The sequence below is a fragment of the Phascolarctos cinereus genome, unplaced genomic scaffold, assembly GCF_003287225.1.
Source record: "Phascolarctos cinereus isolate Bilbo 61053 unplaced genomic scaffold, phaCin_HiC Scaffold_726;HRSCAF=1367, whole genome shotgun sequence".
NCBI classification, from domain to species: domain Eukaryota; kingdom Metazoa; phylum Chordata; class Mammalia; order Diprotodontia; family Phascolarctidae; genus Phascolarctos; species Phascolarctos cinereus.
In genome coordinates this window covers 376,462,383-376,490,223 of record NW_027556098.1, presented here as the reverse complement: position 1 = coordinate 376,490,223, position 27,841 = coordinate 376,462,383, and the positions used below count along the sequence as shown (strand labels likewise).

The following is a 27,841-nucleotide window of genomic DNA, read 5'->3' as shown; positions in this document are numbered from 1 at the left end:
TTCTTTTTTTTTTTTTTTTAGGCAATGGGGTTAAGTGACTTGCCCAGGGTCACACAGCTAGTAAGTATCAAGTGTCTGAGGCCAGACTTGAACTCGGGTCCTCCTGACTGCAGGGCTGTTGCTCTATCCACTTCGCCATCTAGCTGTCCCCACAAGCTGCTTCTGGGGCAAGCTACTTTCTCCCTGGGGGCATCAAATTAGGAGACAAGGAATAGTTTACCTGTGAGATACATGGAGAACACAAGATTTTATGACCAAACAAGAGCTAGAGAACATTATGAAATGCAGATGGATAACTTTGGTTACATTCCATTGAAAAGTTTTTGCCTAAACAAAGCCAATGCAACATAAAATAGGCACCAATAATTCTTCCAGACGAGACTGTACAAGGCGTGTTGAAAATTAAGAACTTTGCAAACGTTAACATCCATTCGGAATGCACCTTGATGCTGCTGGGAGGACCACCTCCAGCCATCCTGGCTGGGTTGTCTACTTATAACTTCTGAGTAAGAGCTGACTGAAAGGTAAGTGGCAAAGTGGATAGTGCTATGGGCCTGGAATCAGGAATCGGGACCCGAGTTCAAATCTGGACTCAGACACTCACTCACTACGTGACCCTGGGCAAGTCAGCTAACCTGGTGTGCCTTGGTTTCCTCATCTGTAAAATGAGCTGCAGAAGGAAATGGTAAACCAGTCCAATATCTCTGCTAAGAAAACTACAAATGGAATCATGAAGAGCGGACATTACTGAAACAACTGACCACTACCAACAACAATGAAAGCTAAAAGGCTTTATTTTTAGTAACAGATTTAGAATGTGGTATGAAGACCATGGATCCAACCCCTCCCTCAGCTACTTTTTTTTTTTGGTAAGGTAATCGGGGTTAAGTGACTTGTCCAGGGTCACATAGCTAGTATTAAATGTCTTGAGGCTAGATTTGAACTCAGGCCCTCCTGACTCCAAGGCTCGAGCTCTATTCACTGCACCACCTATCTGCCCCACCCTCAGCTCTTCTTAAAGCTATTCTCATCACTAGTTTATGAAACTCCACCTTGGCTTTTTTTTTCTTTCTAATAGAAGTGTCTTCTTCCTATGAAGAAAGCAGCATTGTGAAGTGGCCAGAGCACAAAACTTTGGAGTCAGAAATATCAGGATTTAAACCCATCTTGGCTACCACAAAAGGGCTGTTATAAATATTTTTGTACATGTAGGTCCTTTTCCCATTTTTATGATCTCTTTGGGATACAGACCTAGAGGTGGTATTGCTGGGTTCATGGGTATGCACAGTTTTATAGCCCTTTGGGCATAGTTCCAAATTGCTCTTCAGTTCACAATTCCACCAACAATGCATTAGTTAGTGTTCCAATTTTCCCACATCTTTTCCAATGTTTATCATTTTCCTGTTTTGTCATGTTAGCCAATCTGACAGGTGTGATATGGTATCTGAGAATTGTTTTAATTTGTGTTTCTCTAATCAATTGTAGTTTAGAACATTTTTTCATATAACTATAGATAGCTTTAATTTCTTCCTCTGAAAACTGCCTGTTCATATCCTTTGACCATTTATCAACTGGGGCACGAATTGTACTCTTATACATTTGACTCAGTTCGCTATGTATTTTAGAAATGAGGCTTTTATCAGAGAAATTGTTTCCCAGCTTTCTGCTTCCCTTCTAATACTGGCTGCATTGGTTTTGTGCAAAAACTTTTCGATTTAATAGAATCAAAGTTATCCATTTTGCATTTCATAACGTTCTCTGTTGCTCGTTTGGTTATAAAATCTTGTGTTCTCCATAAATCTGACAGGTAAACTATTCCTTGCTCTCCTAATTTGCTTATAATATCAGCCTTTGTATCTAAATCAGGTACCCATTTTGACTTTATCTTAGTATACAGTGTAAGATGTTGGAAATTGAGGGGATGCCCATCAATTGGGGAATGACTGAACAAGCTGTGGTATATGAATGTAATGGAATATTATTGTGCCATAAGAAATGATGAGCAGGCTGACTTCAGAAAAACCTGGAAAGATTTATGTGAACTGATGGTGAATGAAGTGAACAGAACCAGAAGAACACTGTACACAGTAACAGCCATGTTTTGCAATGATTAACTTTGATAGACTTAGCCTTTCTCAGCAATGCAAGGATCTAAGACATCTCCAAAGGTCTCATGATGGAAGATGCTATCCACATCCAGAGAAAGAACTATGGAGTCTGAATGTAGATCCAAGCATACTATTTGCTCTCTCTCTTTTTTTTTTTGTTTATTCTTTCTTGTGGTTTCTCCCATTGGTTCTAATTCTTTTTTACAACATGACTGTGAAAATATGTTTAATATGAATATATATGTATAGCCTACGTCAGATTGCATGCCATCTTAGGGGGGAGGGAGAGAGGAGAGAAAGGGAGAAAATTTAGAACTCAAAATCTTATGGAAGTAAATGCTGAAAATGTAAAATAAATAACTAAATATTTTTGGGGAAAAAATCCCATTTTGTCCTGTATTATTAGAATCTCTCAGGCTTGGTCTCCTCATTTTTAAATTGAGGGTGGTACATCTGCATCATTTGCCTCACTGTATCACTGAGAGGCTCATGTGATACGGTCACAAATCTTACAGCGTGATGGAAAATCCAGTATTGCTATCCAGCTGAATGCTGCATGTATGCATTTAATACAGGTCTAGCAATAACACCGACAATCGCTCAGTTTCTGAAGTATTTCGCATCCATGATCTCATTTGATACAATCCTGTCAGAGCACCTACATTCAGAACCAGCCTCTGATTATTCACACTCCAGGTGAGCTCCGGCAAATCATTTAATCCCACTGGGCCCTGGTTTCTTCATTTGTGAAATAACAGGCTTGGACTAGATGGTCCACAAGGGCCCTTCCAGCTCTCTAGTCAGCCTACTGACCTTTTGAATGAGGACACTGAGTTTCAGAGAGCGGAAGTGCTTGCTGAGGTCAGCCAAGAAAAATTAGGTGCGGATATCATATCTAGAATTCAGTTTTAAATTTTTTCTCCCTCTTCCCTCCCTAAGACAACGTGCACTCGGATATAGACTCTACATATACATTCCTATTAAACATAGTTTCACATTAGTCATGTTGTAAGGAAGAATTATAACCAATAGGAGGAATCACAAGAAAGAGGAAACAAAACACAACAGAACAAAAAAATAGCAGATAGTCTGCTTCGATCTGCATTCAAACTCCATGGTTCTTTCTTCGTATGTGGATAGCATTTTCCATCATGAGGCCTCTGGAGATGTCTTAGAACCTTGTATTGCTGGGAAGAGTTAAGTCTATCAATATTAGTCATCGCACAGTGCTGCTGTTACTGTGTACGACGTTCTCCTGGTCCCGCTCACTTCACTCAGCATCAGTCCACACAAGTCTTTCCAGGTTTTTCTGAAATCTGCCTGTTCATCATTTCTTATAGCTCTGACTTTTTTTTTTAAGATTAACTTTGCGACCCCGCACTGACATCTTCTTCTGATGTCTCACCATGCACACGGGTGGCCATGGGTTTGCCAAGGTTACGCCAGAAGCACTCAAGCTCCTTCCTGCCGAGGTGCAGCTCTGGGCTGGACCCAGGAACAGTGGACAGGTCAGGCCAAGCAGCATAAAAGATACTTTCAAATCAGCATTATTATTTATTTGTGGAAGCCAGAGAGACTTGGGTAGCGGATAGAGGACACAGAGACCCCAGGACCACATGGGCAGAGATCTCTGTTGTGAAGCTGATGCTGGGAGACTTCCACAAGGGGAAGGAGCAGGGCCGGGTTAGGGCCAGAGGAGCTCACCTGCTGTGCTCCTGGGAGAGCTTCCTGTTTGAACAAATTAAGCCTTTCGCTGTAATTGATGACATATAAATAAATATATACATATATGTGTGTGTGTGCGTGTGTGTGTGTGTGTGTGTGTGTGTATATATCTATATATCTATATATCTACATATATGAAAACACACCAGTCTTTTCTGAATGTCACCCCACAAATGAAACCTCCATTTTAACTAAGCAGTTAAGCAAAACTGATCAACAAAGAAGCCATGCTTGACAGAGTATGCAACGTTCCCCACCCACAGACCCCCACCTCTCTAATGAAAGGAAGATGCCTATTTCGTCCTTTTTCCTCTGGATCCAAGAGATTTAACTAATTATTCTTACTAACTAGATGCTATGTTCAAATGATTCTTTTTTTTTTGTTTGTTTATTTTTTGCTAGGCAATGGGTTAAGTGACTTGCCCAGGGTCACAGAGCTAGTAAGTGTCAAGTGTCGGAGGCCAGATTTGACCTCAGGTCCTCCTAACTCCAGGGTCGGTGCTCTATCCTCTGTGCCACCTAGCTGCCCCCAGATGATTCTTCTTGCTGAAGGAATTTTAGTGTCCTGGACAAAGTCCCAGTCACCCCAGCCTAGTCACAGCTTTGCCTCCTATAAAATTATGCATGGGTCTGTAAGAAATGGGTGTGTTTGTCGCCCAAGGACCAAGGGCTGGCACCAAGAGGCCTGGAAATGAGGGGTACGCTTTTGAGCCGCCATCATGTGTCAGCTAAGGGATGAAGCGGTTGGGATCCGGATCAGGGGGTGCGAGGAGGGGAGCAGCCACACGCGTGAAAGCCTGGGCCCCCGGGTCTGGTCTGAGCCACACAGAGGACAGAGGGATTGCTGACTCCTCCTGAGCCCGAGTGCTGCTCACACTACGGTCCCAGGACGGCGGCAGGCTTCTTGTTCATCCTTCCTGAGCTCTCCTTGGCAGTTCATCGTATACCCAGACCTGTCCCTTCACACTTGACCTCTCCCTTTCTGCAGATGGAGCTGGAATCCCCCAGTAACTCGTGTCTTATGACCCTGGGATCACCTTGGCCTGTGCAGGGGTGGGGAACCTATGGCCCTCTAGGTCCTCAAGTGCAGCCCTTTGAATCCAAACTTTACAAAACAAATCCCCTTAATAAAAGGATTTGTTCTACAGAACCTGGACTCAGTGAAAGGCTGCACCGGAGGACCTAGAGGCCACATGTGGCCTCGAGACTGCAGGTCCCCCACCTGGCCCCACGTCCTGTGAGTTGGCAATCCTGCCATTTCTACTCCCTCCAGACCATCACCTCTGCTCCCCGAGCCTTGGAGAGGCAGCCCTGGGGTTCAGGCCTGCAGCTGGGGGACTCTGCCACGCCAGCTTCTAGGGCCTCACGTTCCTCACTGGACAGAGGCAATCTTACCAGGACCTACCTCACGGAATCGTAAGGATCAAAGACTTGGCTATTTTATATGCCAAGCTAAATGAAATGTACACTTGGTGTTCATCAGGCTGCGGAGGAATGGGTGGCCAGCATGGGCTAAATTTGCCCTCTTGTGTCCTCTAGTTTCACTTTCAGTGCTCTTTTTTCCTGTGTTAATATTTTAATTTTTAAAGTTTTATTGGTACCTACTGTTGGGTGGTGCAGTGCAAAGAGCAATGAGCCCAGAATCAGGAAGACCTGAGTTCAAATCTGACCTCCGACACGAGCTGTGTGACCCTGGGCAAATCACTTATTCCTGTTTGCCTCAGTTTCCTCATCTGTAAAATGAGCTGGAGAAGAAAAAGACAAACCATTCTAGTATCTCAGCCGAGAAAACCCCAAATGGGGTCACAAAGAGTCAGACATGACTGAAAAACCGGCCAAACATCAACAACTTATAATTAGCATAATAATGTAATAACAGCTCTCTCAGGAGGTTGAGACTTAGATCTCAGAAGAACTGAAAGCAGATTTCGAGGCCTGGGCTCTACACTCTCCCTTCAAAGCTCACGTCTACTAGCCAGACAGAAACAGGTGACAGACAACTACTAACAATTTATGCTAGTCCTGTGGAAAGGTGATGCTGTGAGAAGGGACCTAAAAATATTTCTAAAGATTGTACTATTATTATTTTACGTGAGACAATTGGGGTTAAGTGACTTGCCCAGAGCCACACAGCTAGTGAGTGTTATGTGTCTGGGGCTGGATTTGAACTCAGGTCCTCCTGACTACTGGGCCGGTGGTCTAGCCACTATGCCACCTGGCTGCCCCTCTAAAGATTATTAAAGTCTTTGGCAAAACACTGAAGATGTCGTCAGCCCAGGTTGGCAAGGGATACAGATGAGATACTTTGATTTGGGACACAAGAAGGGGGCATCTGAGAATGGGATTGCACATTTGGACCACAGCTCAAAGGAGGGATGACAGATTCCTGGGCAGAATTAGAATGAATATAACTAATAAAGGTTGGCAAGAACGTATCTGCCAGATTTCTTGTGGATCTAATCAAAAGCACTTTAAACTAAAAAGGATAGGGGAGGCAAAAGACTGCATCCATCCATCCATCCATCCGTCTGTCTGTATCTACCTGTCTCTATCTATCTCTATCATCTATTTATCTATCCATCCATCCATCTGTCTCTTTCTACTTATCCATCTATCTTTACCTATCATCTATCTCTGTCTCTATCCATCTGTCTGTCTGTATCTATCTATTTATCCACTATCTGTCATCTATCTAGCTGTCTCTATCCATCCATCTATCTCTGTCTGTCTGTATCTATTTATCCATCTATCTATCTATCTATCTATCTATCTCCACTAAACACCACAGAGAGATGCTACAGAGAAGGAAGAAAAACATCAGTTAAGAAACCCAGGAGTTCAGAGGAGATAAATAAAAAAAAAAGATCCAGTAGTAAAATTCTATCTCTTGGGATTATGGGTCAAATGAGACAATATACATAAAGTGCATAGCAAACCTTAAAACCCTACATAAATGCCAGCTATGAAAATCCACAGCCTCAAATGATCCAAGTTTTGACATCAAGAGGATGGATGGCTGCTGGTCAGAGCTCTACACCATGGGAGGCTGGTGGGAATGGCTCATGCACTGAATGATCCAATCAGGGTTCAAGAGGATCACATACGCTAAATAAATGGGATGAAGCTAGTAATTCCATAGGGATAAAGTTAAAGTCTTGCAATTGGGTAGAGAAAATCTTTGAGTAGATATGGCTCAGAAATTCACCACCCTGCAATCAAACTGGGTAACAGAAAAAAATTTTAAAATAAATATTTTAGGGGACAGCTAGGTGGCGCAGTGGATAGAGCACCAGCCCTGAAGTCAGGAAGACTTGAGTTCAAATACGAAGTCAGACCAAACACTTGACACTTACTAGCTATGTGACCCTGGACAAGTTACTTAACCCCAATTGCCTTTAAAAAAAAAAAGAAAGAAAAAGAAAAAGAAATATTTTAATAGCATTTATAAATATTTTATAAAAATATAAAAAATGAAAAATACATATACATATAAACACATACAAATACTATACATATCTATCTAGCTAGCTACCTACCTACCTATCTATATCAGTCAGTCAGTCAACAAACATTTGTTAAGAGCTTACTATGTGGCCCCATACTGTGTTAAGCTTTGGGGAATAAAAGCCTCTCAAGTGAAACAAAACCAGTTTTCTCAGTGAGCCTGAAGGGCCCTGCTCTTTGAGTGTGATGAGAAAATGTTCAAAGAGAGACCTGAAGTGGGGGAAAGGTTTTGTTACCTGAACCCAAATTGATGCAGGAATCCTGGGACTGCCCTGAACTTCTCCATCATCTTCTCATTCCTCCTCACTCATTGCTAGAAAATAGGAATGGAGAAAAGACAGTGAGAGAGAAAAGCCGAGAAACTCCTGGACGGTGGGACAAGTAGTTACGGCAGGGCCTGAGTTTGACTGGCCTGGTTCACCTTTGTCCTCCCAGGCCAGTGGTCTCTCTCCTGCTTTTAGAGAGGAATCTTCTAGTCCATGGCTGACCAGGGCAGCTCATACCAAACGGTTTCTGTCCTGCAGTGGGGCCCTTCCCCTAAACCACCCAGATCCTCTTCTGCAAACCCAGAGGTCAGGCTCACGGCAATAACAGCCAGCTAAAATAACGGCTAAATGTATTTAGATAATAAATTCAAGTTTGTCAAGTGCTTGACATGACATCACCTCATTTGCTCCTCTCAATGACCCCCAAAGGTGGAAGCTGTTATTATCCCCATTTTACAGCCTTAGCATTTCCAGAGAACCTGGCAATTTGCAAAGTGCTGTCCTTACAACAATCCTGTTTGGCTGCATGATCACAAGACTTGTACAGGGTCACAGCCGCGAGAACCCTTAGAACACGGGTCAGCATCGGGAGGGCCTGTAGAACACAGAAGGACAGACTTAGAAACCAAGTCCAAACTTGCATGTTACATATGGGGAATCTGTGGCAAACAGAGAGCAAGTAAATGGCCTGCAGGGGTGGGAAGCCTTCAGCCTCCAGGCCACATGTGGCCTTCTAAGTCCTTGGGTGCCACCTTTTGGCTGAGTCCAAGTTTTACAGAACAAATCCTTTTATGAAGGAGATCCCCAACCCTGGAAGATCACGCAATGAACCAGTAAGGCACAGCGTGCAGCTCTGACCCCTGTGTCGGCAGCTTGCAGAGGCCAGAAGGACCCTCTTCACTGCCACGGCCTCAGCAGGGCCCAGATCAGCATTCTGGGCTCTGGAGACACTCAGTACTGCTGGTGATTTCTGCTCCTCACATCCGGCTCCTCCCTGTATCTTGGAGCCTGGCTTTCATTCAGCCATGGCATCAGGGCATTGGACTGGGAGCTGGGGTACCGGGGTCCAAGCTCAGGATCTGTGACCCTTAGCAAATCACTTTATTGCTTTGTCCTTATACCATGACTTTTTTTTTTTAGGCAATTGGGGTTAAGTGACTTGCCCAAGGTCACACAGCTGGCAAGTGTCAAGTGTCTGGTTTGAGGCAAGATTTGAACTCAGGTCCCCAGACTCCAGGGCCGGTGCTCTATTCACTTTGCCACCTAGCTGTCCCCCTTTTGCGTGGTCTTCCCCCACTGAGGAAGCTCTGGGAGGGCAGAGGCTGTCTTCCTGCCAGCATCTGTACTCCCAAGGCATTCCACCTGTGCCTGGCACAAGGGTCTGGGGAAGCTATAGGGCCCTTCCCAGAGGACTTCTGATGCCAAGTTCAAGGTTTCTTTCTATCCCATTATTGTTACTTCTACATTCTATATAGCGCTCTATTCATACTATCCTCAAAGAGGAAGTAAGTGTGCATAAAATACATAAAAAATAAACCCCCCAGGATTACAAAGGAAAGCAATTGCACTGAGAAGCGGGCATCAGCACATTTTAAAGACAAGTCCCCGGGCCCCAGGTGAAGAACCAACTCCTGGCAACGAACCCGAGCGATGAGACTCCTTAGGAGCCAGGATGCTGGAGTGCAAAGGGTCAGAGGGAGGCAGGGTGGTGAAATGAGTGCAAAGGGTCACTTTCCACCTATGTGTAACAGGCGTGACAGTCATTGCCTTCGCAGGATGATCGGGAGCGCGTGCAGGGCGCTCCTCAGCCCCGAGGGTGCCCAGGAAACGGCAGCGGTAATTCGGCCATCCGTTCTTACGCAGGCCTCTCCTCTGACTCCTGGGCCTCAGTTTACCCATGTGTCGGATGGGCACTCTCGGGGTAGCGGCTGGGAAAGCACCCGGCAAACCTGAAGGCGGCGCAGCGAGGTTGGGACAGTCTAGATTTTTATAGTCTCCGTCCAGCCCTAAGATTCTCCTTGCAGATCCCTCCCCACGCAAGGGAGGAGCTGAGATCGCCGCGCATGAGCCTTCGTCCTCAAGGGAGGAGTCCCGGGAAATCAAATTCCCGCGATTACAGAGCCTCTGGAGCCAGGTCCGGAGGGGACTCTGAGCATGCGCCGCTAGAAAGAGGGCGGGGAGGGGAGCGGCGCACTCTACGGCAGAAAGGCGTGGCTTAGCTCGGCTCTGCGGGGCCGCCATGGAGGTACTATGCGCATGCGCGCAGGGAAGGGGCCGGGAGGGGGCGTGGCCGGGGCGTGCTTTACGACAGGTGCGCGCGGCGCGGCGGCGTCACTGTGCCGCGGTGTGGGTGTGTAGCGGGGCCGGAGCAGGGCCTAGGCACGGGCTGCAGCGGGGCCTGGACCGGCGACATGTCGCACGGGCACAGCCACGGCGGGGGCGGCGGCTGCCGCTGCGCCGCGGAGCACGAGGAGCCGCCGGAGCAGCGCGGCCTGGCCTACGGGCTCTACCTGCGCATCGACCTGGAGCGCCTGCAGTGCCTCAACGAGAGCCGCGAGGGCAGCGGCCGCGGCGTCTTCAAGCCGTGGGAGGAGCGGGCCGACCGCACCAAGGTGGGGCCCGAGCCTGGGCCTGCGGCCACCCCCGACCCTCGAGACCCCCGGGGACGCGGGCTGCGCTTGGGGGGGGCGCTGCTGGGGGCCTCGAGGGTTTGCGGGCGGGCGGGGCGCCCTGGGGTACTCCTGGGCCGGCCTAAGAGCCCGCGTGGGAAGGAGAGGGGGCAGGGGCGGAGGCGCGCACTCCCAGGACCCCGGCGGCCCCCCCCCTTGTCACCCCCAGGCTCCAGGCCCTGGTGGTGAGCGCTTTGTGCTCCCCTTGAGCATTTCGGATCTGGAAAGGGAGCTCTGATGGTCTGGTCCAACCCGCCTGATGCCAGCGGCTGATAACAGCGTCCTCGGTGTTTATTTTGTGCTGGGAGGGGCAGCAGGCTCTGTGAAGGAGGGAGAGAGAGACCAGGATTATTCCCATTGTACAGAAATGCTGATGATTTAGCGGAATGCCTGATGAGGAAGGGAAATTTGGAGTCCTCTGATCAAGCCCCTCCCTTGCCTTTTAAAAAAAAAAGGGAAACTGGAGAGGGAGGGAGGATTTGCTCAGGATCACAGCTAGTGACGCCAAGTCCAGTGCTCATTCCGCCCCACTAGCCTAGCACTCTTGGACATCATAACAATCACCACCCACCATTATCATTTCCACAGCCCTTACCGGGCTTACAGAAAATGTTTTTCTGGAAATCCCTCATCTGGTCCCTCACTGCAGCTCTGTTAGGTGGGTAGTAAAAGGTTTATTGCTGCATTTTGCAGGAAAGTAAACTGAGGATCGGACTGGGGATACCAGTGGCCTAAATTCAATGTTGATATAAAATACCAGTGCAGTCCTCATGACTTGGACTTGTGATGCCAGGCTCAAGGTTTCTTTCCATCACATTGTTGTTGCTTCCACATTTTATATAGCGCTCTATTCCTACTATCCTCAAGGAGGAAGTGTGGTGCAGTGCCTGGAGGTTTATCCCCATTTTACAGTTGGGAAAATTGGAGGAGAAATGATTTGCCCAGGTAACTTGGCTAGTGATAACATACCTGAATCTCTGGGCTCCTGCACTGGTGCTTTTTCAGCTTTACCTCAATTCTTCTCATGTGCGTGTTGTGATTTCCAAAGCAGCATCCTTCACTTTTAATTTTATAGTTCATTATCATTTCTGATTTTCCTGATGGCTGAATTATCAGGCCCAGCAGAACTGGAAAGCCAGGGTGGAGCTCTAGATTTAATCTGGAACCCCTTAGACACAACACTAGTGAAGTCTAGGCCATGCCTCTTCAAATTGAGGCATATGGAAACAAACTGCACATTGTGTCAGGGGCCCACAGATACATGCAGCAAGGCGTGTGCAAGCAAGAAACTGTGCATTAGATTTGACTTTCAGAAAAGAACTGAACACCCAGAGGTGTTAATGATCTGTGGGTTGTTGTTTTTTCCCAGTTTGTAGAAAGTGATGCTGATGAAGAGTTGCTGTTTAATATTCCGTGAGTACCCTTCTAATAGGTGTCTTAGGCTTCCTCATCTTAATAAGCAGCAGGTACAGTCAGCTTGCCAGGTGGCTTCTTTGCTCAGTATACTAGCTATTTTGGAAAGGGGTGGGGAGGATGATTGCTTTCCTTGGAGGTGATAATAATTCACACTTATAAAGTGTTACATCTTCATTCAAGCCTCACAAACTACCTGTGAGGTAGGGTAATAGAAGTATTATTTATCCCCATTTAAAGTCTGGGAAAATTTAGGCTCAAACAATTAAAAAAACCCTGTACCTAAATCTTCTGACTCCTACTCTGGTGTTCCTTCTGTGGCACTGTACTGTTAGGGAATTATCCTTTCACAGTGAAGGAGATAAAGTTCAGGTGAATGTTTTTAGAATCATCAAATGTAGAAGGAACCTTATTTTTTTTTATTTTTTCATTTTTAGGGAGTTGGGGTTAAGTGACTTGCCCAGGGTCACACAGCTAGTAAGTGTCAAGTGTTTGGTCTGAGGCTGGATTTGTATTCACTGCGCCACCTAGCTGCCCCCTAGAAGGAACCTTAGAGACCATCTAGTCCAACCCGCTCATTTTACAAAGGAGGGAGCTAAGGCCCACAGAGGGGAAATGATGACCAAGGTCATATATAGACAGTAAGTAGCCGACCTAAGATGCCCCTCCAGCTTTCTGACTTCCTGCTTGTGTTCTGTGTTTGGGCAGGTTTACAGGTAACGTTAAACTGAAAGGAATCATTATTATGGGAGAAGATGATGACTCGCATCCTTCAGAGATGAGACTGTAAGTAGCAAGGACCTCAGACCTCCACAAAAATGTCCGCTCCTTATCTGTGTCTCTCTTTAGTGACTAGTTCCATTGTTGCTCTCAGTAGTAGTTTACTGCAAAGCCTCTCATTTGATGGGTTAAACAGCACGTAACACTTTCTAGGAGCAGTTAATGAACTTTCGGCTACTTTTATGTGTTTGGCTCTACAGGGCAGTAGACTTTTTGCCATCTGTCTGAATTGCTGCCTTTCTCAGATAACAGAGCTCCTTTAGAGCAAAAAACTCGAGATGTTCTTAGAAGTGATCCCGGTGGTCCTGGTGCTCAAACTGTGCTTCAGGCAAGAGCGCCCTCTGTGGCATTCCCATCAAATAGTCATCTATCTAATAGCTGCAGCAAAAGGGAGTTCATTACCACTGCCCATTTCATTGTTGTGGTGCTCATCCTTAGGAAGTAGCTTCTTTATCATTGAGCTGAAACCTATCTATTTTACCCAGCAGTCTTAATTTTGCCCTCTGGAGCCATATACATAAGTTCATTTCATCTAAATAATGACTTTTTGGTTTGATTACTTGTCTTTCTTGAAACACCTACCTGGCTAGACTCCCCAGATCATCTAGAAACATCAATATTTTAGATGTTGTAATAAAACTGCGGTTTGCATTCTCCATAGTCTTTAGAGGCAAAAAATGGCCTATTTGAAGGGATCCTAGTCTTAGTTTATGGATACTTTACAGAAATATCTCCATTTATATGGTAATATTAGATATTATTGGTTCTTTTTCACCTGGATTAGCTAAATCTTTTGCCGAACTTTAATAAGACCTTTGAATGACAAATTGCTAAATCTATGACAGACTTCATGAGTTGGGATTGATTGGTGGGCCATTTGTAGTGAGTGAGGAAATAACAGGAAGTTCTGCCCTGGTAACCATGAAAAAAGAACCAGAGGGAACCATCGCATTGGATAGGTTCTGAAAGGAGGTTGCATGGAAAGACACTGGCAAATAACAGCCCTGGGTGGGAAAGGCTTGGAAGGGATGGGAGATGTAGTGATATATTTGCAGAGGTTGTAAAGCTGTGTGAAATGTTGAAGTGTGGCGGATTTCAGGAATGGCATTTGGGCAGGAAATGTTTTTACAATTAATTGTAGCATGTCTCGAGTATCACAATATGAGTTTTGAAAAGACATAAGTATAGATAGAAGTGTGACCATTTATTTATACTGTTGTGTATTAAGACCTCTACCTGGTATTGATCATCCTTATGGCAGAATGAGCAAAGTGTTAAATCAGAAGGGCAGAATTGATCTGAAGTGCTATTGAAAAATGGGGGGAAGGTTGGCTACGTGACTAGAGCACTGGCGCAGGAGTCAGGAGGACCTGAGTTCTAATTTGGCCTCAGACACATAACACTTAATAGCTATGTGATCCTGGACAAGTCACTTAACCCCCACTGCCCAACCCCCCCAAAAAAGAAAAGAAAAACGGGGGGACATTTGAAATTGAACAGTCAACACCTCTTTTAGGAGTATGAGGTCCATTTGAGACAAATTATCTGGATATTTGTTTACCTGAAAAGTGGGTAGGACACGAGCTTAAGAAGTGTACAACAAGTCCCTTAGGTGTTTGCTTCTGTCTTCAAGTGTTCTGGCATTATCTGCTCAAGTGTGGGTGTAAATTTTAGTGTAATACCCTAGAGATGCTAGATAGCAGTTTGCTGGTAGAATTTCCATACCATGGAGAGAGTATTTCTTAGACAAGGGTCATTTCCATGGCCAGGTCCATAAGATCTCTTGGTAGAGCTATTGACATTAGCTCTTGGTGGAGATTAGCTTCTCTGATCTTGACCAGCATTTAGTATGCATGCTTATAACAGCCCTTTGAACTGAAGCCACTTCTTTAGTGCAGAACCCAAAGTCAGCTTTCTCAGAATAGTAAGCTGTATTGACCTGCTGGCTGGTTTCTTTGGACCCAAGCATTATTTGAATTTTGAGTTCTGTAAGCATATTGGTAAAACTTCCCTTACTGTGATTCTGCCATGAAGGTGATCTTTTTCCTAATGAGGGAACTCAGAGTATTGACAGCTTCATCTATCTCTGAATTTGGTGTCTACTGTTTTTCCACATATTCTGTTTAGTTTCCACCATCTCTTATGTGATCACCCCAAGTCAAATACACTACATATCATATTGGCAACTTCAGTCTTGGCGTTTAAAAAATGACTTTTCTCTTATTAAGCACATTTTACATTGATAAGGTTATAACTTGAAGTAGTATCAGGTTAGTTGGATTTTTAAAGTCTTTGAGCAAATAATGAATAAAAAAGAAGTGATTTATCCCATGTGTTATTCTTGAAACTATCATTAAATTTCCTTTTGTAATTTCTTTCCTTTTGTTTCTTGCTTATGTTAAAATTAGGATGGTTTGGGAAATTGCTGACATAAAAAATATTTTCTTGGCAGTTCCTTTTGAAGTATCATTAAGTTCATTTTTCTTCCTTATTTTGTTTGTTTTTAAAAACAAAAAAAACCCTATTATCCCTGAAGATTTCCTTTTGAGAGGAATTCAGGATTCAGTGGGATAAAAGGCTTCAGAAAGAAAGATAAATCTGGTACAACATGTCACGTGAATGTCTTTATCTCTCTTTAGGTTCAAAAACATTCCACAAATGTCTTTTGACGATACAGAACGAGAACCTGATCAGACTTTTAGTCTAAATCGAGATCTCACCGGAGAATTAGAATATGCTACAAAGTAAGCCCTGAGTCCCTTCCCTTTGAAAGCATCATCTCCTGAGGGACAAACACTTGTTGATCTGTTATTGGCAGCTGAGAATTTGTTTTTGGCCAGTCTTCTTAATGTAGGCAATGTTAAAAAAAAAAAGTGGTGGAGGTTACATAGCTATTGCTCGGATCGATTTTTTTTCTGTTCTGTTGTGTTGGTGGAAGCCAAAGACTTGTTAATTCCTGGGCATAAACAATGCCATTCTGGGAAAGCTGTAGGAAAAGATGGTTGGGGGTGGGGGGGGAGTAGCACAGGCTCCTCTTTACCTTCCTCATTGAATCATAGTATTTGGAGCTAAAGGGGACCTTGTAGTCATCCAGGCCAGGCCAGCTCCTGCAAAGGCCTAGAGAGGCAGATGGACCATTCAGGAGCAGAGCTGGGATGGAAAGGGACATTTTTTGATTCCAAATTTCCATCTCACCATGCTGCTTTATCTCTACACCTTTCTAGGTGCCTGAGTTAAGCTTGCTTTAGAATTGCCTTTGTCTTATTTGGCAGTATAATTATAATAATAATAACTACCACTTATATAGACTTAATATGTGCTGGGCGTTGCTAAGTGCTTTATAATTATTATCCCATTTGATTCTCACAACCACCCTGGGAGGTAAGTGTCATTGTTATCCCCATTTTACCCGTGAGGAAACTGAGATAGACTGAGGTTAAGTGACTTGCCCAGGGTCACACAGCTAGGAAGTGTCTGAGGCTTTGTGTGAACTCTGGACTTCCTGGCTTTAGGCCCAGTACTCTCTATCCATTGTGCCACTGCTACCCCAATGCTGTAAATGTTGTTTCTAAAATATTCTTTCCTCTTCCCTGTTTAAAGTACTTAGCAACATAGCACTTTTAATGTGTCACTACATAGGAGATAAGCTAAAAATAGAAATCCAGGAAGGTTTTCCTGCCATTTGGCTTGTTTGTGATTTGAAACAGAAATTGGATGTTTCTGAAATGGGACTGATGAGTGGGGAATCAGATATGTTACTCATGAAGTTCTGACAGTTTGTTTTTCCTTCCTGCTTCCATTCTTGCAGAATTTCTCGTTTTTCAAATGTCTATCATCTCTCTATTCATATTTCCAAAAACTTCGGCGCTGACACCACAAAGGTGTTTTATATTGGACTGAGAGGAGAATGGACTGAGGTAAGAAAGAGAAAACAGAGAAGTGGCATGAGAGCTTTATAAATTACAGTGGAGGAATCTAATAAAAGGAAGAAAAGTATGTGAAATAAATTCTTCCATGCCACCCTTATTTCTTCAGGAGTTCTTCATGGAATATCTACCCTGGTAGTTTGATATGTACTACTTAATTTTAATTGTTGTAGGGGTGTGCTTTCTGCTATGAATTATGTAGCCTTCTAACAGTTTAGAGGGATATAACAGTCACTAAGAGAATCTGTTCTAGCTGAGGCTCAGAGAAGCCATTTGTTAAAGGTCACAAGGTTGTTGAGAGGTAGAGCTGGACACAGGTTACCAAGGCCAGTGCTTCATTGGCCACACACTATTGCCTTCAAAAGTTCTGTCAAGTTCTTTTCCTGGAGTAACGGGTGAAAAATCTAGTAACGAACGTGAAGGGATTTTCAAGTTATAAAGTAGCAGAGGGTGATAGATATGGATGGCTTTAAGCAATTTATCCCAAAAAAGGATTGAGGATAATTCTAAGTGTGGTCTGGGAAACAGTGTTTTTTTAAGGGTCAGTTGGCTAATTCAGCTTTTCTTGCTTTTCCTGAAGATGCGTCGACATGAGGTGACTATCTGCAATTATGAAGCATCAGCTAATCCAGCAGATCACAAGGTCCAGCAGGTCACTCCACAGACACACTTCATTTCTTAAAGGCAAGCTGGGCCTCCCACAGGAGCTTTTGTGTCCATGATGATGTCAGACAACCATTTTGGAAGGAAAAAGATGGGGCTTGAGAGAGAGAGATGGCTATTGCAGCTTCCCCCAAAGCTTTGTTGCTTGGGGCCTGAAAACTAAGGACACCCAATCATTGGCAAGGGCCACCGGCTTGTTGAGGACAGTTTGGCACTTTGGGTACTATAGAAATTGAGTCTTGAGCCTGTTGGAAATCTGGAAGTCATGGATAGCCCTCAATTTCCTAGTTTGGATGTGGCTGTGGACTCTTTAAGTGTTTTTATCCCTTTGTGGCAGGACTTGTGTGTGTAACCTTTTTAAAAATCAGTGTATACCACTACTGGGTTGCCTGTAGCATTCCAAGTTCTTGAGATTTTGTTCATGGCGTTTGCCAGTAAGATCTCTATCTTGAAACACTTCTCCTTGCTTGCTCCCTCCTGTGTGTGTGTGAAGTATTTTGTGTTTGTTGTGGCTAAGCCACTCAGGTCTACCAGGTAGCTGCTACCCCCCTACCCCCTCTTGAAGTATGCTGGGATCGTGGCTAGAAAGCTCATCTCTTGATCCCATTTACAGCTTTGCGTCCTTTCTTTCTGCCTTTGGTAACCAATCTCGGAGGGGCAGTGTGTGTTGGAATTGTTCACATGGGTATGGCCGTCTTGGTGGTGACATTGGGGTTTAGGAAAAGCGTTGTTTATGGCATGATGCTTAATGCTCCTTAGAAACCAGAAATCTTTGAGCTCTTCCGTGCACAGCTTTCCATTCCCTGTGACTAAGAAGCTTCCTAATAAATTCACAACAGACACAACATTTATCTTTCTTTTTTCATTCACATTAATAGTATTTCCCGCTTCTAGAACACTTTATGGCTCATAAATAACTTTCCTCAAAAAGCCCTGTGAAAAGAAGTCGTTGAGTACATAGGAATTGGAGCTTCAGACCTTAGAGATAACCTAGTCCAACTGTCATTTTATATATGAAGAAACTGCAGCCCGGAGTTTAAATGATTTGCCCAAGATCACACAAGTCATGAAAAGCAGAGCCAAAATTCAAAAGCAGGTTCTTTGAAAATTCATTGGTTTTTGTCCCTAGAGATGCTGCTTTATGCAAGGGAGACGAGGAGAGGGAGGCTCGTGAGTTGACTTGCACGGGGGCAGAGCCAGAGTCTTCACTCGCAGACTCGCTTCCTGCTACACAAAATGCTAACTCCACACCAAGGACTCCGGAAAGTTCTACTCCAGGCTCACGGGGGGGGGGGGGGGGGGGGGTAACAGTAACCTTAGTTCCTTGGTTCAGACACAGATTTTTCCTCATTTCTTGAAACCATGAAGAAACTGCCTGCTCACCTGGAAGTAAGGTTTGTGCACGTGCTGAGGAGCTGGCTGCCTTTTTCCAGTGTGCATTAAACTCATAGCATGGTAAGATCATGGGACTGAAGGGAAATAACTTCAGCTGTTCTCCAGTGCTATGCCCCTGCAAAGATAATTAGCATTCACACTTAAAAAGACAGGTGGTCAACTTAGAGTACTACATTTCTCCAATGGCAAAGAGCTGTCAGATACGGAAACTCTCAGATTTGAGGAAAAGTTAAGATGTGGCCCTTGCTGAAAAAGGACAGTTTCAGGAACTGAATGTGGCTGTATGTGAACTGACAACCACAGTAAATTCGACACTTGCTTGATGCACATCCACCAGTCTCCAACTACAGCAGCTTTATCAATACTGTATAGTAACTTGGAGATGAGAACAAGAAGTTCCATGGAGGTTAGCAGTAAGAAGGAGGGAAAGGTATCTAATTTTAAATCTTGAAAACAGGTAGGAAAAAGCACTATTTTGTGAAACTTGTTAAAATACTCATCCAAAGTAACCCCAAGTTGTGAAACTTGCTGACTTCTGAAGTGTGGTTTTGAATTGCTACAGAATAACTATGTAATCTGTGAGCATGGAGAAGAATTGTGTATTAGCTGGACTGTTTTGGGGAAGGTGATTTACAAGTTCCTTGGGCTTGGCAGGAGGGGAGTATTGGGGGCCTTGCCACAGTCGCCCTCCACCTGTTTTCTTTTTAGTTCATCTTCCTTTCTTTTCAACCTGTCTCATCAGGGGCTGCTTTAGTACTGGCACTTCTGGCAAAAGCAGGAGCTTGGTTCGGGTGCCTTAAATCTTATTTCATAGGTACCCATTAAGCATTCGAGGTCAAAAGGACCTGTCTTATGGCCGGGGGGGGGGGGCATGGTAAATGCCACCTAGGGCTTTGAATCAAAGGCAAAACTTTGGTAGTTCAGAGAGAAGCTTATAGGTGATTAAATTGGGAGGATGCATCCTGGGTGGCTGAGATGAGTCAGTTCCTGTTCACTGGTTGGTTGTCATGCTAGTAAAAACGGTGATTCCAGACATACTGGTTTTCCTTGGGGAAAACTTTATTGTAGCCAAGAACCCAAACCTTTCAATTCTTTTTCAGTCTGCAAGAGTCTCAATCCGTGGCTCTCTCCTTGGGGCTGTGCCCCTTAAGTATCTGCACCATCTGGCGGGTGTCGTCTTACAACATTTTACAATAAGGGGTCTTCGAGGTTACAAAGTACAACTCCCATCTTAGAGAGTGGGATACCAAGGCCCAGAAAAAGGAAAAGACTTGAGCTAAGCCGCACAGCAATTACAGCGGCAGAGCCAGGACTAGAACTCGGGTCTTTCGTGTTCCAAGCAAAAACATTTTCTACTGCTTTAAAGTGGCCTACGGATTGAGGGGTGGCTACACCAGAGCTCCCAGGGGGGAGGGGAGAGACACAAAATCTGGCCATTTCAGTGGCCTGCAGCCTCGGTGCCCAGGGTAAGGGCGGTGATGCGGCCCTAATTGTGCAGCTCCTGGGGCCACGTTAAGAAAGACAACGAAAGGTGGTCACGCATCGGGGGCAGTCAGGGAGAAGGCTGCTCTTCCAGGAGGGGGGCCGAGGAGCCACGGATGACGTCCAGCGAGCAGGAAATCACGCGGGGTCACGGCTCGCTCACTCCGCGCTTCTCCGGGGGGCACGCGCCGGGCTGAGCCTCCTCACGGCGCTCGTCCTGGAGTTAGGCCACTCCGCCTGGCCGGGGCCGTCCGAAGGGAGGGCTTCCACTCCCCACCTTGGCCATCTCAGTCCTCGGGAGCGGCCCCCCAGGGAGAGACCCTCGCGCCGCTTCCGGGTTCCGTCCCGCGCGGTGCACGGCACTTCCGGCAGCGCGTGGCCGGGTTCTCGCAGCCCAAGCGGAAGTTCCGGCGGGGGCAGCGGGAGGGGGAGGGGTTGGGGGTGGGGGGGGTGGGGAGCTCTGTGAGTATCCGAGCCAGAGAAAGAGGTGAGTCGCCCAGGACGGATTGGAGCCCCCGAGAGCTGGGCGCGGCGGAGGTACCATTGTCCGTGAGCCCGGGGGGGGGTGCGTAGGGGTTGTGGGACGGGCGGGACCATCTCGAAGGGCCCGACGCAGTGGTGGGAAACGGAGGCCAGGCGGCGAGAGGAACGAACGAGGCGGAAGGTCCCCTGGTGGGGGCTCCCGCGGCACCAGCGAGAGGGGCGCGGGAGGGCGGTGCGCCATTGTGTGGGACCCCGGGGCCAGAGATGGAACGTCCTATTGTGAGGCTGCCGGAGGGGAGGGGGCAGGAGTGGGATGTCCCATTGTGGGGATGCCCTGAGTGGGATGTCCCATTGTGGGGTGGGGGAGCAGGAGGGATGCCCAGAGAGGGATGTCCCATTGTGGGATGGGGGGGCAGGAGGGATGTCCTAGGTGGGATGTCCCCTTGTGGGCTAGGGGGAGCAGGTATGATACATTAGGTGGGGTGTACCATTGTGGAGTGGGGAGCGGGAGGGATGCCCTGGGTGGGATTGCCCCATTGTGGAGAAGTGGGGGGACAGGAATGAGACATCCCATTGTTGGGATGGGGGACAGGAGGGGTGCCCTAGGTGGCATGATTCATTGTGGGGATGTAAAGAGACAGGAGGAGCAGGATGTCTTATTTTGGAGAAGTTGGGGGACAGGAGTCGGATGTCCTATTGTGGGGTAGGGGGAGAGGAGGGACGCCCTGAATGGGATGTCCCATTGGGGGGATATGGGAAGACAGGAGTGAGATGTCCCATTGTGAGAAGGGAGAGAGGGGGATGGAAGCTCCAAATGGGATGTCCCATTGCAGAAGTGCTTAATGTGTTGGCAGAGTAGGAAGGCAGGCTTTGAAAGCTGTAGGTAAGATGTCCCATTGTGGAGGTTCCTGGGGTACCATGGCTCCTTGTGGGGGGCTTATATGAGAGAGAGCCATGGGTGGGAGATCCCATCGTAGGATCTTGAGAGACCTGGATGGCATTAGGAGGGTGCCCGGTGGAATGTGAGGGGAAGGAACCCTTGGTAGATAGATGGGCTGTCTCATTGTGTTCATTGAGAGACCCTAGGGACGATATTGGAAGGAGCTCTTTTGGGTGGAACAGTCCTTGCAGGAATGGGAATGGCTGTTTGGGGGTTGGGGTGGGGAGGATGCTCTATTGTAGAAACTCCCAAGAGTCTCTTTGGGTAGTAGGGAGTTAATGAAAAGCCTCTTGGGAGAGGGGGTGGTATACCAGAATGGAAAAGGGAGGGAAATGAATATGGGGGGATGTTAGTGAAAGGGATACAAACCACACCAACAATGTGACTCCAGGTAGGGGATGCGTGGGATATGCCATGGAGGTGTGGGGTGGTCATGGGGGTCCTGATGAAAGCTCAGTCTCAGTATGGAGGTCTGGGGGGCCCAACTGAATATCTAAAAGGCCAGTGGCTGGTGGGCAGGAGCAGGACAGGAAGTGTCCCTAGGAACTTCTCTTTCTGTTTTTCCTCTTGTCAGGGTGGGCCCAGACCAAGGAGGAAGAGAAAGTAGGTTTTGGGGGTTGGGATGGGAGTCAGAGGAAGGATAGGGCTTCTGGGGTTCTTGGGCCTGAAAGGTCAGAGAAATTTTGGGGGGCAACCAGATGAGGATCTAGAGGGCTGAGGTTTGGCCAGGGGTCTCTTTCTGCCCAATTATGCTGAGCCTCCTGCTCCGTGCTTTGGCCATCCCTGTGGCTGGCCTAGTGGTGTTGGTGGGGTTAATGCCACTGATCCTGTCCAGTTTGGCATCTTTCCAGAATAGGCCATCCCCACTCAGCCTCTGTCAGAGGGGCTGAGCCAGGCCAGATGGGATAAGCCTGGCTTTTGACAGAGAGAGAGAGAAAGAAAGAGAAAAACGGCATCTCCTCTCTTCTGTCCTATTCACCTCCTAGCTTCCTCACAGTCAGACAGAAGATGTCAGAGCTCACAGGGACCAGAGAAAGGGAGGGACCTATCTAACATAGAGAGTTAGGGGCAGAGGCAGGACCCCTGACTACAATTCAATGCCCAGGATTCGATCCCTCTACCCTCACCTAATCTCAGCCCTGTCTGCCAAGGGAGAGCCCAGCAATAGAACTGGTGGGGGGTGGGGGTAAGGAGGGGAAGTCTTTGGGGTTATGCTGAAATTCGCCACTGTCAATGGAGAAGACCTGAAAGCAAGGGCCTGCTCCTGGGGGCCAGACCCACCATACAGCTCTCTGTCCCCATTCAGGCCCCAGCGCTGGCATCCCTGTTGGTGTATGTGCGGTAACAATATGTCTGTCCCCCTGCTCTCCGACGCTGCGACTGTTTCAGGAGCTGAGCGGGAGACAGCAGCGGTAAGGGAGAGGGCCTGCTGGGACCCCAGTACAGGCCTCTTGGGGAGCCTGGGGGCTGGGCCTGAAGGGGTGTGGGAAAGGTGGAGGTGGCCCGATGGCAGCTTCCCTAGGGCCAGGAAATAAGGGGATAGATAATGACCTGTTACCCATTGCCTCAGTTTCTGGGGTGTGGGAGTAGGGAAGGGGCTGGCTGGAGGAGAGGCCATGGAGAAGAGTGGGGATCAGGAAGGAGTCCCCAAGCCTCTTAGCCCTGCCTCTGCTTTCTGTTCTTCCTCCAGGTTATTTTTTTACATGGACTTGGAGACTCAGGGTAAGTGAGGTTCCTTGGGTGGGAGGTAGGTCCTAGCCTAGAGAGCTGGTATCGGGCAGCCTTCCCATCATGTGCCCCTCTCTCCCTGGCCTGTCTTTGCTTTCTTCCCACAGGCACAGCTGGGCTGATGCCCTTTCCTCCATCCGCCTTCCCTACGTCAAGTACATCTGTCCCCATGCGTAAGTGATGCCTTTAGGGTGTGGGGGGTGGGCTGGGAGAGCTTAGGAGGTTGGGAATCTGGAGAGTCGGGAAAGGGTCAGGGCTGAGGGCCTCCCATCACATCCTTCCCCTTGGACCCTGCTCCAGCCACTAGGTCACCTGAATCAGACCCTGCCCAGAGGAGTCATCAGAATGAGGGCCTGGCTGATTCCTTACCTCTCCCCTGCCCCTACCCTCCTGCCAACTCTGGACCCTCTGCATAAGGGACTCCCCAGCACTCACCAGGCATAGTGGGAGCCCTCCGATGTCAATGCACTGATGCTAGAACCTGAGCAGCCTCTGGCCCCATGTGGCTGGTTGCCTGGCAACTCTTCAAACATTGGTCTGGGGTTGGGGAGGGCCTCTCTCAGTCCTGATCTGGCCCCTGGGCCTGGTGCCCAAGGCTCCACCCTTAGCATCCTCCCCAAGGACTGAGGCCCAGGGGTGGCAGGGAGGGGGCGGTCACTTCTCCTGTTCCTTTCTTCTCCCCCCAGCCCTCGGATCCCGGTCACACTGAACATGAAGATGGTGATGCCTTCCTGGTAAGTGATAATAACTAGGGCTGGCCTTGGCTCTTGGAGGGTCTCTTCAGAGAAGGGAGGGACTGGTCCAGGGCAGGTCCTGGGAGAGATCAGGGTCCCCTTGTCTGCCTTATCTGTAGGTTTGACCTGATGGGCCTGAGTCCTGATGCCCCGGAAGATGAAGCTGGGATCAAGAAAGCAGCAGAGAGCAGTAAGTCTTTCTCATTCCCCCCCTACACATGAACCTTCAGTCATTCAGCACAGAATGAGCATTAAGAGGTCCTACTGTGCACAGGCCACTGTGCTGGGGAGATTACAAAGGTGTAGGTAAGAATCAGTCCTTGGAGTCCATGGAGTTTGTGGCCTAGGACAATGCACCATTAATACATTTACAATGATTCTTCATTCAAAAAAAATTCACACTGGGCTTTTGGGGTGTAGGGAAGGTTGGCGGGGCAGGATAGAGTTTAGCTGGGACACACAGTATCTGTCCTCATGGAGAAGACATGACTCTGCTCCCCATTTCTGGAAGACCCAGGTTTTAGGCCTTTGAGGGGACCCCCAGAGCCTCTTTCTTCATCCAACTCCCCCTTGTCACTCCGTTCCCCTCCCTGCCCCCTCAAGTCAAGGCCCTGATTGAGCACGAGGTGAAGAACGGAATTCCAGCCAATCGAATCATCTTGGGGGGCTTCTCCCAGGTGAGGAAGGAGTGCTGGGGCCTGGCTCTGAAGGTGGGGAGGCTGAGGGGGAGCAGGATATGGGAAGGGAAGGCGGAACATGGCTGGGAGGCAGTGTCTCTGTGGGCAGGGCCTGACCCGAGCCTCCGGCTGGGCCTGTCCCAGGGTGGAGCCCTGTCCCTCTACACAGCTCTCACCTGCCCGCATCCCCTGGCTGGCATCGTGGCCCTCAGCTGCTGGCTCCCCCTGCATCGGGCCTTCCCTCAGGTGAGTGACCCTGTCCTCTTCTCTCACCTTATCCCTCCAACTGGAAGGTGCTTGGAGGGAGACACACTGGATCGTCAAGTTAGAGGGAGCTGCAGTCATCCCAGGCCAGGCTCTCATTCTACACAACCCAGAGACGGAAGTCAGTTGCCTAAAGTCCCATAGGTAGGAGGTAACAGAGCCAGAATCTGACCCCAACGCCTCGGATTTCAAAGCTAGTGCTTTCCCCTTGTGCCGTCTCCATGATCATCCGACTTTGACAGTTCAGGAAACTGAGGTTCAGGGAAGTTGAAGTTACTTCTCCAGTGATACAGTAAGGTAGTGTGGAGCCGGGACTCAGGCTTGTGACCTCGGGAGTCCTTCCCCAAAACTCTTCCCCCACGTCACATTGCTCTGGTTCCCAGAATGGAGAATGCCAAAGGAACAAAGGCGTCAGAGCTGGAAGGAGCCTGGCTGTTTTAGGTCAGGGATTCTTCTCCTGGTTTGGATCATGGACCCCTCAGGCATGATCCAAACCAGGTGAAGAAGCCCCGGACCCTTTCTCAGAATGTTTGTGGACTACATTCTTAACTGGAGGAAATGTTTAATTTCATTGGAGGTTAGTAAAAATAAAAATGTACATTTTTTTCCCCATCAAGGTGCACAGACCCCCTTGAAATCCATCCATGGTTAAGGCCCCTGGTGAAGAATCCCTCATCTGGCCCAACGTTCTCATTTTGCTATTAAGGGGGAAAACTAAATGAATATATGTATATATTTTTAGCACATCACACAAACCTTAATAAAATTGATCAGCAAACATTGTGGGACTACAGTGTGCTGTAGGCACTGGGAAACACAGAGAAAAATTGAACCACCCCTGCCTCCACAAGAAGCTTACGTTCTGATGGGTTGGGAGAATGGGACATGTTCCGAAGGAATGCAGAGTGATCTGATGGGGTGGAAGGTGCTCCTTGGCATCAGGAGTGGCCTCCTGGGTGGGCGGGGGGCGCCACGTCCCCTCACCCCCCTCAGGTACCATCCCGCCGTTAAGCAGAACGGGTCACAGTGCTGGTGACTGACAGGCCAGGCAGCTGCCTGCTCTCCGCTGACGTCTGCTTTGACGACTTGCTCTGAGTTTTGTAGTTTAAGGCTGTCTTCATGTAGTCAGTCCCCTGGTCTGTCCGAGGTTCTGGGGGACTCCCCTCGGTGGGGGGTGGCCCTTTGCGCATCGCTTCCTTTGCTCTGCGTCAGCGGTCCGAGCCCCACGTGCCTCTCGGAGTTCTTGTTTGCTGTTCTTTGGAGGTGATGCCGTCTGGCCCTCTTCTGACGGCACCTCGTCCGGCTCTTCCCGTCATTACCTTGTTTGCTTCCAGCTCTGCTATTACAGAGTGGTGGTGGTGTGCAGTCGTGTCTGACTCTCCGTGACCCCACTTCGGATCTTCTTGGCAAAGATACTAGAGTGGTTTGCCATCTCCTTCTCCTGCTTATTTTATAGATGAGGAACTGAGGCAAACAGGGTGAAGTGACTTACCTAGGGTCACATCGCTAGCAGTGTCTGAGGCTGGACTCAGGTCTTCCTGACTCCAGGCCCTGCGCTGTCTACTGTGCCACCTAGCTGTCCTCTTACAAAGAATGCCCCTACAAATATTGGGGGGGGTGTCTTTTGTTGTAACCTCCTTGGGGTTCAGGCCCAGTCACAAGAATGCTGGGTCACAGGCACAAGTTAGCTGCTGCAGCACTGGGCCTGTTGGCTGTCCCCCCAGGCCCTGGTAACCCCCTTCCCTGATCTCAGACTCTGCCCCAGCAGGCAGCCAATGGCACGGCCCGGGACATGGCCATCCTGCAATGCCATGGGGAACTGGACCCCATGGTGCCCGTGCGCTTTGGCGCCCTCACCTCCGAGAAACTCAAGTCTGTCGTTCCTCCAGCCAAGGTGCAGTTTAAGACCTACCCGGGTGTCATGCACAGCTCCTGTCCTCAGGTGAGTGCCCCCCCATCCCTCCCCCAACTCCCACTTCAGTGACTCCCCGTGACGGACTTCCATCCCCACAGGAGATGGCAGCTGTGAAGGAATTCATTGAGAAGCTGCTGCCCCCCATCTAACAGGACCCGGCCTGCCCCCCCTTCCCCCAGGTGGGGCTGGAGGGGCCCTCAGCAGTGTCTGATCTCTGAACGTGAAGCAGAAGCCATGGCAGCCCCTCCCCTACCCCTGGGTCTTTGAGGTCGTAGGAGGATTGGGCCCCTCCCCCTTGGAGATCATCTTCCTAGCTCCTGTCCCCATCCCTGTCTCTTTCCCTGTCCTGTCGCTGTCCTGGGAGGCTGTGGATAAAGGGTGCAGGCTCCTGTCTCCTCAGCTGCCATAGTCTGTCCTCTGTAATCTTCCCATCCCCCAGGGCCACAGTATTGCAAGGGGTGCACGGGGGCCCAGCTGCTGACCCACTCAGGACCTGTATGTACCTCACGGGTCTGGCTTCTGGGTGTACCTCTCTCCTCTTCCCCCCCAGGTGACCTCAGTGTTTGGGCAGGGGGGGCCTCCAGGCTCCCCCCACCCAGACACCCACTCTCCCCCCTCCTCCTGCTGTCCCCCCTTCCTCATTCAGATAATCACGTGTCTTCTGTTGCTTTCTCGTCCCCTGGCCCTCATCATGAATGTCTATTTTTTCTGCTGACAATGCACCTCCCCTGTGCCTGAGGCCCCTCTTGCTGCTGTGCCCCTCCCTGCAGGGGAGGGGCTGGGGCCCAGGCTGTGGGGGTGGGAGTGGGGAGAGGGCGGTGCATCTGGCTTGGAACTTCTCCCCACAAAAAAGATCCCTGGCGGACTCTCCTTCCGGGCCAGACACCCCCGTTTCTAGGCTGGGGGAGCTGGGCCCTGCCCTCTGGGGGAAGGATGGAGGACCTGTTCCCTGCCTCAGCTGGATGGTGCCCAGATGTTCTTGGCCTGTTCTCCTCATCCCCCTTTCCCCTAGGGAGGGGGCTGAGGCTCAGGTTCTGAGCCCAAAAGGGGCTCATCTTCCTCCTCCTCCATGTGGTTTTGGGTGTTCTTGTTTCTTGTTTTGTGTCTCCAAGTCACATCAGATTAAAGAAAAATAAACCGTCTACCTTGGTCCTTGTTCTGAGTTGGGG

At 48.3% G+C, this 27,841-nt stretch overlaps 2 protein-coding genes and 1 long non-coding RNA gene across 5 annotated transcripts; 2 read left to right on the top strand and 1 right to left on the bottom strand.

Annotated features, from left to right (window-relative positions):
* LOC110206062 (uncharacterized) lies at positions 1-23,787 on the bottom strand. 2 transcript variants are annotated; one of them, XR_002323770.2, is made up of 4 exons: positions 23,518-23,787; positions 8,111-8,198; positions 7,574-7,650; positions 1-3,836 (listed from the first exon to the last, which is right to left on the bottom strand). It is a non-coding gene; the product is annotated as an uncharacterized LOC110206062 (long non-coding RNA). The 2 variants fall into 2 exon arrangements; XR_002323769.2 differs by lacking the exon at positions 23,518-23,787 and adding an exon at positions 9,247-9,750.
* Positions 9,916-17,899, top strand: PITHD1 (PITH domain containing 1). The gene is made up of 6 exons (XM_020983083.2): positions 9,916-10,215; positions 11,642-11,685; positions 12,394-12,471; positions 15,105-15,209; positions 16,274-16,382; positions 16,972-17,899. Exons 1-6 carry the CDS (start codon positions 10,015-10,017, stop codon positions 17,071-17,073), a joined length of 639 nt encoding a protein of 212 aa, XP_020838742.1. The 5' UTR covers positions 9,916-10,014; the 3' UTR covers positions 17,074-17,899.
* Positions 20,371-27,814, top strand: LYPLA2 (lysophospholipase 2). 2 transcript variants are annotated; one of them, XM_020983082.2, is made up of 10 exons: positions 20,371-20,418; positions 22,661-22,766; positions 23,045-23,076; positions 23,190-23,255; positions 23,769-23,816; positions 23,936-24,006; positions 24,420-24,493; positions 24,638-24,739; positions 26,526-26,699; positions 26,771-27,814. In XM_020983082.2, exons 2-10 carry the CDS (start codon positions 22,689-22,691, stop codon positions 26,819-26,821), a joined length of 696 nt encoding a protein of 231 aa, XP_020838741.1. In that variant the 5' UTR covers positions 20,371-20,418; positions 22,661-22,688; the 3' UTR covers positions 26,822-27,814. The 2 variants fall into 2 exon arrangements, with proteins under 2 accessions (XP_020838741.1, XP_020838739.1); XM_020983080.2 differs by having other exon boundaries at positions 20,379-20,468.
* The last annotated feature ends 27 nt before the right edge of the window (positions 27,815-27,841 follow it).

Bases quoted from the DNA above. Each gene is read 5' to 3' on its own strand.
- PITHD1 (XM_020983083.2), top strand. From the start codon at position 10,015: ATGTCGCACGGGCACAGCCACGGCGGGGGCGGCGGCTGCCGCTGCGCC. The intron at 10,216-11,641 runs GTGGGGCCCGAG...GTTTTTTCCCAG, and splicing joins AGCGGGCCGACCGCACCAAG to TTTGTAGAAAGTGATGCTGA. The intron at 15,210-16,273 runs GTAAGCCCTGAG...CCATTCTTGCAG, and splicing joins GAATTAGAATATGCTACAAA to AATTTCTCGTTTTTCAAATG.
- LYPLA2 (XM_020983082.2), top strand. From the start codon at position 22,689: ATGTGCGGTAACAATATGTCTGTCCCCCTGCTCTCCGACGCTGCGACT. The intron at 24,740-26,525 runs GTGAGTGACCCT...CTGCCCCAGCAG, and splicing joins TGCATCGGGCCTTCCCTCAG to GCAGCCAATGGCACGGCCCG. The intron at 26,700-26,770 runs GTGAGTGCCCCC...CCATCCCCACAG, and splicing joins TGCACAGCTCCTGTCCTCAG to GAGATGGCAGCTGTGAAGGA.